Source organism: Trachurus japonicus, chromosome 17 (genome assembly GCF_045865225.1).
Source record: "Trachurus japonicus isolate A0001 chromosome 17, Traja_1.0".
In the NCBI taxonomy this organism is placed as follows: Eukaryota; Metazoa; Chordata; class Actinopteri; order Carangiformes; family Carangidae; genus Trachurus; species Trachurus japonicus.
The window spans coordinates 12,181,057-12,193,300 of NC_140923.1; the positions used below are offsets into that span (position 1 = coordinate 12,181,057).

The window sequence follows — 12,244 nt, forward strand, 5'->3', positions numbered from 1 at the left end:
CTGAGAGACGTCACCGCTGCCTTCACCCGTCTTTGATCCCTCTGGTCAGTGGTCAGAGCGTTTAGATCCGTGTGTCCCACCTGAGCTTTCTATTAATCCACTGGATCATGAGCGGCATACACACACATGTTATAGGTGTGTGATTGTCGCTGCAGCTGCTGCCTGTTTGTCACTCTATGACGAGTTGGGCCCTGTAGCGATTTGTGTTTATTTATCTAAACAGAGCGCGAGAGAGATGAACACACATGCTGTCATTGTATGCATCGGATCAAATGTCATTCTGTCCCTTCGTCCGTCCAGCTCTCTGTCCACTCTCTCCATGGCGGAAACGATTACTACTCGCAAAACCCTCATTTACATATTGCGGTTTGCACGTGTTTTCATTTAGCGGGTTACTCTTAGTAGATCAGCTGTTTTGCGTGCACTAACCAAACACGCAATATTTTAGCGGGTGCAAACAATATAGCGCCCGCTATCTGGGATCTTAGTAAATCCGGCCCATGGTGCATAAATGAGACAGTATGTCTGTGCTACATCCGTTAGGACCTCACCCTCTCTGTTCCATTAAGCGCCGCATTTGTGTTGTTTCTCTGCTGTGTGCGGAAGATAATTGAGCTGTTGTCTGATGTGTTTCGAGCACAGACGAAAAGCATGGTGATGCCCTGAGGAGAAAAAAGAAGAGAAGAACAATTAGACTTTTGTCTCTATTGCGGAAACAACAGGCGAAATACAAAGTCAACAAGTTTTTCCTACAAGATCCTGTGATCTGGTTCAGTATTGTTTGTATAATACCAGCACTTTAAACATCTCCATCTGTCTGATTGGGTTTTTATGAGGCCTTGGGGTGAGTGTTTTTTTTGTTTGTTTGTTTTTACCTCAGATGCGTTGACGGTCAGTCCCAGAGCGACGTAGCCTGTTGACTCTCCTCTGAGCTGGATGGTCAGGTCGGTGCCGTTGGGAGGCATCAGGCTGCTGGCATTCACTGATCCAAACAGACAGGTGCCATTTCCTGCAGGATCACAGTCGTCTGGTGTCTCCACACACAGTTTACTGACTGCACACCCGTCCCGAGTGATGTTCACCTGGTGGTAAACACAACACACAGTTACTCCCACTGAGCTAATGTGCTGTTTTTGTCTCTTTTTGTACCAAGAAAATAACACGTTTCTGATTCTGGTTTGGTTTGAATCAAAGGCTAAAACCTGTTACCAGGACCAAAGTTATTATAACATTGCGGAGCTCTACAGTTACTGAAAAAATAAAGGTAAACCAACCGTTGCATTGGAAAATGTCAGTACTGGTGTTGTTGGTGCTGGCTCTGTGCTGGCGGGGTTGGCAACATCCAGAAGGCCGCTGTTAAAGCTCTGGTTGAACGTACCGACCACATCTGTAGCTGTGCAAAACCAGGAGTTAAACAGTGAGAAGTCTGACAGCAGTAGTGTGGCTGAATCTGGATCCAAGGAGGCCATTTGATTTAATTTGGATAATTTACAGCTGAAATTCAATGTGAATCAGTAGCAAGTAGTGAATTGCTGCAGATCTCTTGTTTCCACTTACTAGCATTAAAGGGGCCAGTTCCCATGACGATGGAGAGGGTGGTGGCTTTGCTGCTGCCCAGTTTGGTGGCGTTCACCATGGGGACTACAAACTCGCACCGGATCACGTTCCCTACCACCGCGCCACGGATTTCTCTCACAATCTGGGAAGGTGAGGTGACATTATAGTTAGATACTGAGCTAAAATTAGATGCAGTTCAAGTTTAATTGGCCCATTGTGAGAAATTATATTGGTGAGGAAACATGAGGAGAAGTCAAACCAATACAGATAGCTGTAGAAGATGATTGTGATACATAATCTGCCATCATTTTTGTTCTTAAAGTTGAATTTGTGATTCTTGATATTGCTAAAGTGATTCAAACTACTCTCCAAATTGGTGCGTTCAAGTGCTGCTGGGGAAATTTGAAGTACGGACCATGAACACTTTGAAAAAAAGTGGATTTTGCAGGTCAGATTTCTGACATTTGGCATGGAAAACAATGTGAATCATTAGATTGTCACAGTCTTCATGTTCAATAATCCATCCTGACTAAAAATCTTTGACAGATGTTGGAGTGACGTGTCAGAATACACTATGATCCACACACCAAGTAAGATCATATCTGAATGACATGTCTAAAATGTGCCTACTATTACACATGGTGCATAAATGAGACAGTATGTCTGTGCTACATCCGTTAGGACCTCACCCTCTCTGTTCCATTAAGCGCCGCATTTGTGTTGTTTCTCTGCTGTGTGCGGAAGATAATTGAGGTGTTGTCTGATGTGTTTCGAGCACAGACGAAAAGCATGGTGATGCCCTGAGGAGAAAAAAGAAGAGAAGAACAATTAGACTTTTGTCTCTATTGCGGAAACAACAGGCGAAATACAAAGTCAACAAGTTTTTCCTACAAGATCCTGTGATCTGGTTCAGTATTGTTTGTATAATACCAGCACTTTAAACATCTCCATCTGTCTGATTGGGTTTTTATGAGGCCTTGGGGTGAGTGTTTTTTTTGTTTGTTTGTTTTTACCTCAGATGCGTTGACGGTCAGTCCCAGAGCGACGTAGCCTGTTGACTCTCCTCTGAGCTGGATGGTCAGGTCGGTGCCGTTGGGAGGCATCAGGCTGCTGGCATTCACTGATCCAAACAGACAGGTGCCATTTCCTGCAGGATCACAGTCGTCTGGTGTCTCCACACACAGTTTAGTGACTGCACACCCGTCCCGAGTGATGTTCACCTGGTGGTAAACACAACACACAGTTACTCCCACTGAGCTAATGTGCTGTTTTTGTCTCTTATTGTACCAAGAAAATAACACGTTTCTGATTCTGGTTTGGTTTGAATCAAAGGCTAAAACCTGTTACCAGGACCAAAGTTATTATAACATTGTGGAGCTCTACAGTCACTGAAAAAATAAAGGTGAACCAACCGTTGCATTGGAAAATGTCAGTACTGGTGTTGTTGGTGCTGGCTCTGTGCTGGCGGGTTGGCAACATCCAGAAGGCCGCTGTTAAAGCTCTGGTTGAAGGTACCGACCACATCTGTAGCTGTGCAAAACCAGGAGTTAAACAGTGAGAAGTCTGACAGCAGTAGTGTGGCTGAATCTGGATCCAAGGAGGCCATTTGATTTAATTTGGATCATTTACAGCTGAAATTCAATGTGAATCAGTAGCAAGTAGTGAATTGCTGCAGATCTCTTGTTTCCACTTACTAGCATTAAAGGGGCCAGTTCCCATGACGATGGAGAGGGTGGTGGCATTGCTGCTGCCCAGTTTGGTGGCGTTCACCATGGGGACTACAAACTCGCACCGGATCACGTTCCCTTCCACCGAGCCACGGATTTCTCTCACAATCTGGGAAGGTGAGGTGACATTATAGTTAGATACTGAGCTAAAATTAGATGCAGTTCAAGTTTAATTGGCCCATTGTGAGAAATTATATTGGTGAGGAAACATGAGGAGAAGTCAAACCAATACAGATAGCTGTAGAAGATGATTGTGATACATAATCTGCCATCATTTTTGTTCTTAAAGTTGAATTTGTGATTCTTGATATTGCTAAAGTGATTCAAACTACTCTCCAAATTGGTGCGTTCAAGTGCTGCTGGGGAAATTTGATGTACGGACCATGAACACGTTGAAAAAAAGTGGATTTTGCAGGTCAGATTTCTGACATTTGGCGTGGAAAACAATGTGAATCATTAGATTGTCACAGTCTTCATGTTCAATAATCCATCCTGACTAAAAATCTTTGACAGATGTTGGAGTGACGTCTCAGAATACACTATGATCCACACACCAAGTAAGATCATATATGAATGACATGTCTAAAATGTGCCTACTATTACACATGGGGCCGGATTTACTAAAGGTTTGCGTGTATTAAAACGTGTGCAAATGTGATTGCACGCGCAAACACACGTGGAACCTGATCTACTAACCGGACGCACCGAGGATTGCGTCTCTCAAATGGGCAAAATAGCACGTGCAATCCATTTAGCGTGTTTGCCTTGATGAATATGTAAATAGCTAGAACGTGCAAAAATACTGGGAGGAGTAGATGCAAATCGATTTATTTAGCGAGGGCAATGTGATTTACCAAACCAGGAAGAGATTGCGGTGGCTGTTTTTGCGTCTTTATTTACCACGTCTGAAAACCATGTACTAACTGATACAACTTTGTGAAAACGTATGCGTTTATTGGTTTGATACCTGTCAGAGCTCCATGATCTTACATCTCTGCATTTCCTCACGTCTGGGTAATTCTGTAACAGTTTTTCAGCCGTGTTAAAAGTCTTTTACGCGCCGTTACGCACGGCACACGTCTGTCCTGCAGTGCGCTCCTCTCTTTTCCTCTCCTCTCCTCCCTCTCCAGTACCTGGCTGCTCAGCTCCGTCTCTCAGTCCCGGTCCCGGACTGAGAGACGTCACCGCTGCCTTCACCCGTCTTTGATCCCTCTGGTCAGTGGTCAGAGCGTTTAGATCCGTGTGTCCCACCTGAGCTTTCTATTAATCCACTGGATCATGGGCGGCATACACACACATGTTATAGGTGTGTGATTGTCGCTGCAGCTGCTGCCTGTTTGTCACTCTATGACGAGTTGGGCCCTGTAGCGATTTGTGTTTATTTATCTAAACAGAGCGCGAGAGAGATGAACACACATGCTGTCATTGTATGCATCGGATCAAATGTCATTCTGTCCCTTCGTCCGTCCAGCTCTCTGTCCACTCTCTCCATGGCGGAAACGATTACTACTCGCAAAACCCTCATTTACATATTGCGGTTTGCACGTGTTTTCATTTAGCGGGTTACTCTTAGTAGATCAGCTGTTTTGCGTGCACTAACCAAACACGCAATATTTTAGCGGGTGCAAACAATATAGCGCCCGCTATCTGGGATCTTAGTAAATCCGGCCCATGGTGCATAAATGAGACAGTATGTCTGTGCTACATCCGTTAGGACCTCACCCTCTCTGTTCCATTAAGCGCCGCATTTGTGTTGTTTCTCTGCTGTGTGCGGAAGATAATTGAGCTGTTGTCTGATGTGTTTCGAGCACAGACGAAAAGCATGGTGATGCCCTGAGGAGAAAAAAGAAGAGAAGAACAATTAGACTTTTGTCTCTATTGCAGAAACAACAGGCGAAATACAAAGTCAACAAGTTTTTCCTACAAGATCCTGTGATCTGGTTCAGTATTGTTTGTATAATACCAGCACTTTAAACATCTCCATCTGTCTGATTGGGTTTTTATGAGGCCTTGGGGTGAGTGTTTTTTTTGTTTGTTTGTTTTTACCTCAGATGCGTTGACGGTCAGTCCCAGAGCGACGTAGCCTGTTGACTCTCCTCTGAGCTGGATGGTCAGGTCGGTGCCGTTGGGAGGCATCAGGCTGCTGGCATTCACTGATCCAAACAGACAGGTGCCATTTCCTGCAGGATCGCAGTCGTCTGGTGTCTCCACACACAGTTTACTGACTGCACACCCGTCCCGAGTGATGTTCACCTGGTGGTAAACACAACACACAGTTACTCCCACTGAGCTAATGTGCTGTTTTTGTCTCTTTCTGTACCAAGAAAATAACACGTTTCTGATTCTGGTTTGGTTTGAATCAAAGGCTAAAACCTGTTACCAGGACCAAAGTTATTATAACATTGTGGAGCTCTACAGTTACTGAAAAAATAAAGGTGAATCAACCGTTGCATTGGAAAATGTCAGTACTGGTGTTGTTGGTGCTGGTGCTGGTGCTGGCTCTGTGCTGGCGGGGTTGGCAACATCCAGAAGGCCGCTGTTAAAGCTCTGGTTGAAGGTACCGACCACATCTGTAGCTGTGCAAAACCAGGAGTTAAACAGTGAGAAGTCTGACAGCAGTAGTGTGGCTGAATCTGGATCCAAGGAGGCCATTTGATTTAATTTGGATAATTTACAGCTGAAATTCAATGTGAATCAGTAGCAAGTAGTGAATTGCTGCAGATCTCTTGTTTCCACTTACTAGTATTAAAGGGGCCAGTTCCCATGACGATGGAGAGGGTGGTGGCATTGCTGCTGCCCAGTTTGGTGGCGTTCACCATGGGGACTACAAACTCGCACCGGATCACGTTCCCTACCACCGAGCCACGGATTTCTCTCACAATCTGGGAAGGTGAGGTGACATTATAGTTAGATACTGAGCTAAAATTAGATGCAGTTCAAGTTTAATTGGCCCATTGTGAGAAATTATATTGGTGAGGAAACATGAGGAGAAGTCAAACCAATACAGATAGCTGTAGAAGATGATTGTGATACATAATCTGCCATCATTTTTGGCGGGGAGGAGTAGATGCAAATCGATTTATTTAGCGAGGGCAATGTGATTTACCAAACCAGGAAGAGATTGCGGTGGCTGTTTTTGCGTCTTTATTTACCACGTCTGAAAACCATGTACTAACTGATACAACTTTGTGAAAACGTATGCGTTTATTGGTTTGATACCTGTCAGAGCTCCATGATCTTACATCTCTGCATTTCCTCACGTCTGGGTAATTCTGTAACAGTTTTTCAGCCGTGTTAAAAGTCTTTTACGCGCCGTTACGCACGGCACACGTCTGTCCTGCAGTGCGCTCCTCTCTTTTCCTCTCCTCTCCTCCCTCTCCAGTACCTGGCTGCTCAGCTCCGTCTCTCAGTCCCGGTCCCGGACTGAGAGACGTCACCGCTGCCTTCACCCGTCTTTGATCCCTCTGGTCAGTGGTCAGAGCGTTTAGATCCGTGTGTCCCACCTGAGCTTTCTATTAATCCACTGGATCATGGGCGGCATACACACACATGTTATAGGTGTGTGATTGTCGCTGCAGCTGCTGCCTGTTTGTCACTCTATGACGAGTTGGGCCCTGTAGCGATTTGTGTTTATTTATCTAAACAGAGCGCGAGAGAGATGAACACACATGCTGTCATTGTATGCATCGGATCAAATGTCATTCTGTCCCTTCGTCCGTCCAGCTCTCTGTCCACTCTCTCCATGGCGGAAACGATTACTACTCGCAAAACCCTCATTTACATATTGCGGTTTGCACGTGTTTTCATTTAGCGGGTTACTCTTAGTAGATCAGCTGTTTTGCGTGCGCTAACCAAACACGCAATATTTTAGCGGGTGCAAACAATATAGTGCCCGCTATCTGGGATCTTAGTAAATCCGGCCCATGGTGCATAAATGAGACAGTATGTCTGTGCTTTATGGGGGCGGGACTAGATAAGCTTTTGCTTCTCCCGCTTTTCCCTTTCGGCCATGTATTGTATTATTTGATGATGAAGTGTGATGATGATGATTTAAATTGACATGCCCGAAATAAACAAATTGATTGATTGTGCTACATCCGTTAAGACCTCACCCTCTCTGTTCCATTAAGCGCCGCATTTGTGTTGTTTCTCTGCTGTGTGCGGAAGATAATTGAGCTGTTGTCTGATGTGTTTCGAGCACAGACGAAAAGCATGGTGATGCCCTGAGGAGAAAAAAGAAGAGAAGAACAATTAGACTTTTGTCTCTATTGCAGAAACAACAGGCGAAATACAAAGTCAACAAGTTTTTCCTACAAGATCCTGTGATCTGGTTCAGTATTGTTTGTATAATACCAGCACTTTAAACATCTCCATCTGTCTGATTGGGTTTTTATGAGGCCTTGGGGTGAGTGTTTTTTTTGTTTGTTTGTTTTTACCTCAGATGCGTTGACGGTCAGTCCCAGAGCGACGTAGCCTGTTGACTCTCCTCTGAGCTGGATGGTCAGGTCGGTGCCGTTGGGAGGCATCAGGCTGCTGGCATTCACTGATCCAAACAGACAGGTGCCATTTCCTGCAGGATCGCAGTCGTCTGGTGTCTCCACACACAGTTTACTGACTGCACACCCGTCCCGAGTGATGTTCACCTGGTGGTAAACACAACACACAGTTACTCCCACTGAGCTAATGTGCTGTTTTTGTCTCTTTTTGTACCAAGAAAATAACACGTTTCTGATTCTGGTTTGGTTTGAATCAAAGGCTAAAACCTGTTACCAGGACCAAAGTTATTATAACATTGTGGAGCTCTACAGTTACTGAAAAAATAAAGGTGAACCAACCGTTGCATTGGAAAATGTCAGTACTGGTGTTGTTGGTGCTGGTGCTGGTGCTGGCTCTGTGCTGGCGGGGTTGGCAACATCCAGAAGGCCGCTGTTAAAGCTCTGGTTGAAGGTACCGACCACATCTGTAGCTGTGCAAAACCAGGAGTTAAACAGTGAGAAGTCTGACAGCAGTAGTGTGGCTGAATCTGGATCCAAGGAGGCCATTTGATTTAATTTGGATAATTTACAGCTGAAATTCAATGTGAATCAGTAGCAAGTAGTGAATTGCTGCAGATCTCTTGTTTCCACTTACTAGTATTAAAGGGGCCAGTTCCCATGACGATGGAGAGGGTGGTGGCATTGCTGCTGCCCAGTTTGGTGGCGTTCACCATGGGGACTACAAACTCGCACCGGATCACGTTCCCTACCACCGAGCCACGGATTTCTCTCACAATCTGGGAAGGTGAGGTGACATTATAGTTAGATACTGAGCTAAAATTAGATGCAGTTCAAGTTTAATTGGCCCATTGTGAGAAATTATATTGGTGAGGAAACATGAGGAGAAGTCAAACCAATACAGATAGCTGTAGAAGATGATTGTGATACATAATCTGCCATCATTTTTGTTCTTAAAGTTGAATTTGTGATTCTTGATATTGCTAAAGTGATTCAAACTACTCTCCAAATTGGTGCGTTCAAGTGCTGCTGGGGAAATTTGATGTACGCACCATGAACACTTTGAAAAAAAGTGGATTTTGCAGGTCAGATTTCTGACATTTGGTCGATTAATGGTGTGGAAAACAAATTGAATCATTAGATTGTCACAGTCTTCATGTTCAATATAATCCATCCTGACTAAAAATCTTTGACAGATGTTGGAGTGACGTGTCAGAATACACTATGATCCACACACCAAGTAAGATCATATCTGAATGACATGTCTAAAATGTGCCTACTATTACACATGGTGCATAAATGAGACAGTATGTCTGTGCTACATCCGTTAGGACCTCACCCTCTCTGTTGCATTAAGCGCCGCATTTGTGTTGTTTCTCTGCTGTGTGCGGAAGATAATTGAACTGTTGTCTGATGTGTTTCGAGCACAGACGAAAAGCATGGTGATGCCCTGAGGAGAAAAAAGAAGAGAAGAACAATTAGACTTTTGTCTCTATTGCGGAAACAACAGGCGAAATACAAAGTCAACAAGTTTTTCCTACAAGATCCTGTGATCTGGTTCAGTATTGTTTGTATAATACCAGCACTTTAAACATCTCCATCTGTCTGATTGGGTTTTTATGAGGCCTTGGGGTGAGTGTTTTTTTTGTTTGTTTGTTTTTACCTCAGATGCATTGACGGTCAGTCCCAGAGCGACGTAGCCTGTTGACTCTCCTCTGAGCTGGATGGTCAGGTCGGTGCCGTTGGGAGGCATCAGGCTGCTGGCATTCACTGATCCAAACAGACAGGTGCCATTTCCTGCAGGATCACAGTCGTCTGGTGTCTCCACACACAGTTTACTGACTGCACACCCGTCCCGAGTGATGTTCACCTGGTGGTAAACACAACACACAGTTACTCCCACTGAGCTAATGTGCTGTTTTTGTCTCTTTTTGTACCCAGAAAATAACACGTTTCTGATTCTGGTTTGGTTTGAATCAAAGGCTACAACCTGTTACCAGGACCAAAGTTATTATAACATTGCGGAGCTCTACAGTTACTGAAAAAATAAAGGTGAACCAACCGTTGCATTGGAAAATGTCAGTACTGGTGTTGTTGGTGCTGGTGTTGGTGCTGGCTCTGTGCTGGCGGGGTTGGCAACATCCAGAAGGTCGCTGTTAAAGCTCTGGTTGAACGTACCGACCACATCTGTAGCTGTGCAAAACCAGGAGTTTAAACAGTGAGAAGTCTGACAGCAGTAGTGTGGCTGAATCTGGATCCAAGGAGGCCATTTGATTTAATTTGGATAATGTACAGCTGAAATTCAATGTGAATCAGTAGCAAGTAGTGAATTGCTGCAGATCTCTTGTTTCCACTTACTAGCATTAAAGGGGCCAGTTCCCATGACGATGGAGAGGGTGGTGGCTTTGCTGCTGCCCAGTTTGGTGGCGTTCACCATGGGGACTACAAACTCGCACCGGATCACGTTCCCTACCACCGAGCCACGGATTTCTCTCACAATCTGGGAAGGTGAGGTGACATTATAGTTAGATACTGAGCTAAAATTAGATGCAGTTCAAGTTTAATTGGCCCATTGTGAGAAATTATATTGGTGAGGAAACATGAGGAGAAGTCAAACCAATACAGATAGCTGTAGAAGATGATTGTGATACATAATCTGCCATCATTTTTGTTCTTAAAGTTGAATTTGTGATTCTTGATATTGCTAAAGTGATTCAAACTACTCTCCAAATTGGTGCGTTCAAGTGCTGCTGGGGAAATTTGATGTACGGACCATGAACACGTTGAAAAAAAGTGGATTTTGCAGGTCAGATTTCTGACATTTGGCGTGGAAAACAATGTGAATCATTAGATTGTCACAGTCTTCATGTTCAATAATCCATCCTGACTAAAAATCTTTGACAGATGTTGGAGTGACGTCTCAGAATACACTATGATCCACACACCAAGTAAGATCATATATGAATGACATGTCTAAAATGTGCCTACTATTACACATGGGCCGGATTTACTAAAGGTTTGCGTGTATTAAAACGTGTGCAAATGTGATTGCACGCGCAAACACACGTGGAACCTGATCTACTAACCGGACGCACCGAGGATTGCGTCTCTCAAATGGGCAAAATAGCACGTGCAATCCATTTAGCGTGTTTGCCTTGATGAATATGCAAATAGCTAGAACGTGCAAAAATACTGGGAGGAGTAGATGCAAATCGATTTATTTAGCGAGGGCAATGTGATTTACCAAACCAGGAAGAGATTGCGGTGGCTGTTTTTGCGTCTTTATTTACCACGTCTGAAAACCATGTACTAACTGATACAACTTTGTGAAAACGTATGCGTTTATTGGTTTGATACCTGTCAGAGCTCCATGATCTTACATCTCTGCATTTCCTCACGTCTGGGTAATTCTGTAACAGTTTTTCAGCCGTGTTAAAAGTCTTTTACGCGCCGTTACGCACGGCACACGTCTGTCCTGCAGTGCGCTCCTCTCTTTTCCTCTCCTCTCCTCCCTCTCCAGTACCTGGCTGCTCAGCTCCGTCTCTCAGTCCCGGTCCCGGACTGAGAGACGTCACCGCTGCCTTCACCCGTCTTTGATCCCTCTGGTCAGTGGTCAGAGCGTTTAGATCCGTGTGTCCCACCTGAGCTTTCTATTAATCCACTGGATCATGGGCGGCATACACACACATGTTATAGGTGTGTGATTGTCGCTGCAGCTGCTGCCTGTTTGTCACTCTATGACGAGTTGGGCCCTGTAGCGATTTGTGTTTATTTATCTAAACAGAGCGCGAGAGAGATGAACACACATGCTGTCATTGTATGCATCGGATCAAATGTCATTCTGTCCCTTCGTCCGTCCAGCTCTCTGTCCACTCTCTCCATGGCGGAAACGATTACTACTCGCAAAACCCTCATTTACATATTGCGGTTTGCACGTGTTTTCATTTAGCGGGTTACTCTTAGTAGATCAGCTGTTTTGCGTGCACTAACCAAACACGCAATATTTTAGCGGGTGCAAACAATATAGCGCCCGCTATCTGGGATCTTAGTAAATCCGGCCCATGGTGCATAAATGAGACAGTATGTCTGTGCTACATCCGTTAGGACCTCACCCTCTCTGTTCCATTAAGCGCCGCATTTGTGTTGTTTCTCTGCTGTGTGCGGAAGATAATTGAGCTGTTGTCTGATGTGTTTCGAGCACAGACGAAAAGCATGGTGATGCCCTGAGGAGAAAAAAGAAGAGAAGAACAATTAGACTTTTGTCTCTATTGCAGAAACAACAGGCGAAATACAAAGTCAACAAGTTTTTCCTACAAGATCCTGTGATCTGGTTCAGTATTGTTTGTATAATACCAGCACTTTAAACATCTCCATCTGTCTGATTGGGTTTTTATGAGGCCTTGGGGTGAGTGTTTTTTTTTGTTTGTTTGTTTTTACCTCAGATGCGTTGACGGTCAGTCCCAGAGC

The 12,244-nt window shown here is 44.5% G+C and overlaps 3 protein-coding genes across 3 annotated transcripts in view; 1 reads left to right on the forward strand and 2 right to left on the reverse strand.

Moving 5' to 3' along the window:
• LOC146970208 (uncharacterized) overlaps window positions 1-12,244 on the forward strand; it is a 168,299-nt gene that overhangs the window by 49,949 nt on the left and 106,106 nt on the right. The window lies entirely within an intron of this gene.
• LOC146970211 (uncharacterized) lies at window positions 540-6,103 on the reverse strand. Its single transcript, XM_085804433.1, has 12 exons — window positions 6,025-6,103; window positions 5,769-5,860; window positions 5,331-5,537; window positions 5,007-5,117; window positions 3,252-3,393; window positions 3,020-3,087; window positions 2,571-2,777; window positions 2,247-2,357; window positions 1,558-1,699; window positions 1,299-1,387; window positions 876-1,082; window positions 540-662 (listed from the first exon to the last, which is right to left on the reverse strand). Exons 1-12 carry the CDS (start codon window positions 6,101-6,103, stop codon window positions 540-542), a joined length of 1,578 nt encoding a protein of 525 aa, XP_085660559.1.
• On the reverse strand, window positions 7,385-9,659 carry LOC146970212 (uncharacterized; the record flags this gene model as incomplete). Its single annotated transcript, XM_085804434.1, has 6 exons — window positions 7,385-7,507; window positions 7,721-7,927; window positions 8,144-8,250; window positions 8,415-8,556; window positions 9,117-9,227; window positions 9,441-9,659. Coding segments are annotated over 6 exons (909 nt in total), but the record flags the coding sequence as incomplete, so codon positions are not given.

Excerpts from the sequence above, each read along its gene's own strand:
- LOC146970211 (XM_085804433.1), bottom strand. The coding sequence starts at position 6,103 with ATGGTGAACGCCACCAAACTGGGCAGCAGCAATGCCACCACCCTCTCC. Across the intron at positions 2,778-3,019 it reads TGGATGTTGCCAACCCGCCA|GTGAACATCACTCGGGACGG; the intron begins GCACAGAGCCAG and ends GTTTACCACCAG. Across the intron at positions 1,083-1,298 it reads AGCCAGCACCAACAACACCA|GTGAACATCACTCGGGACGG; the intron begins GTACTGACATTT and ends GTTTACCACCAG.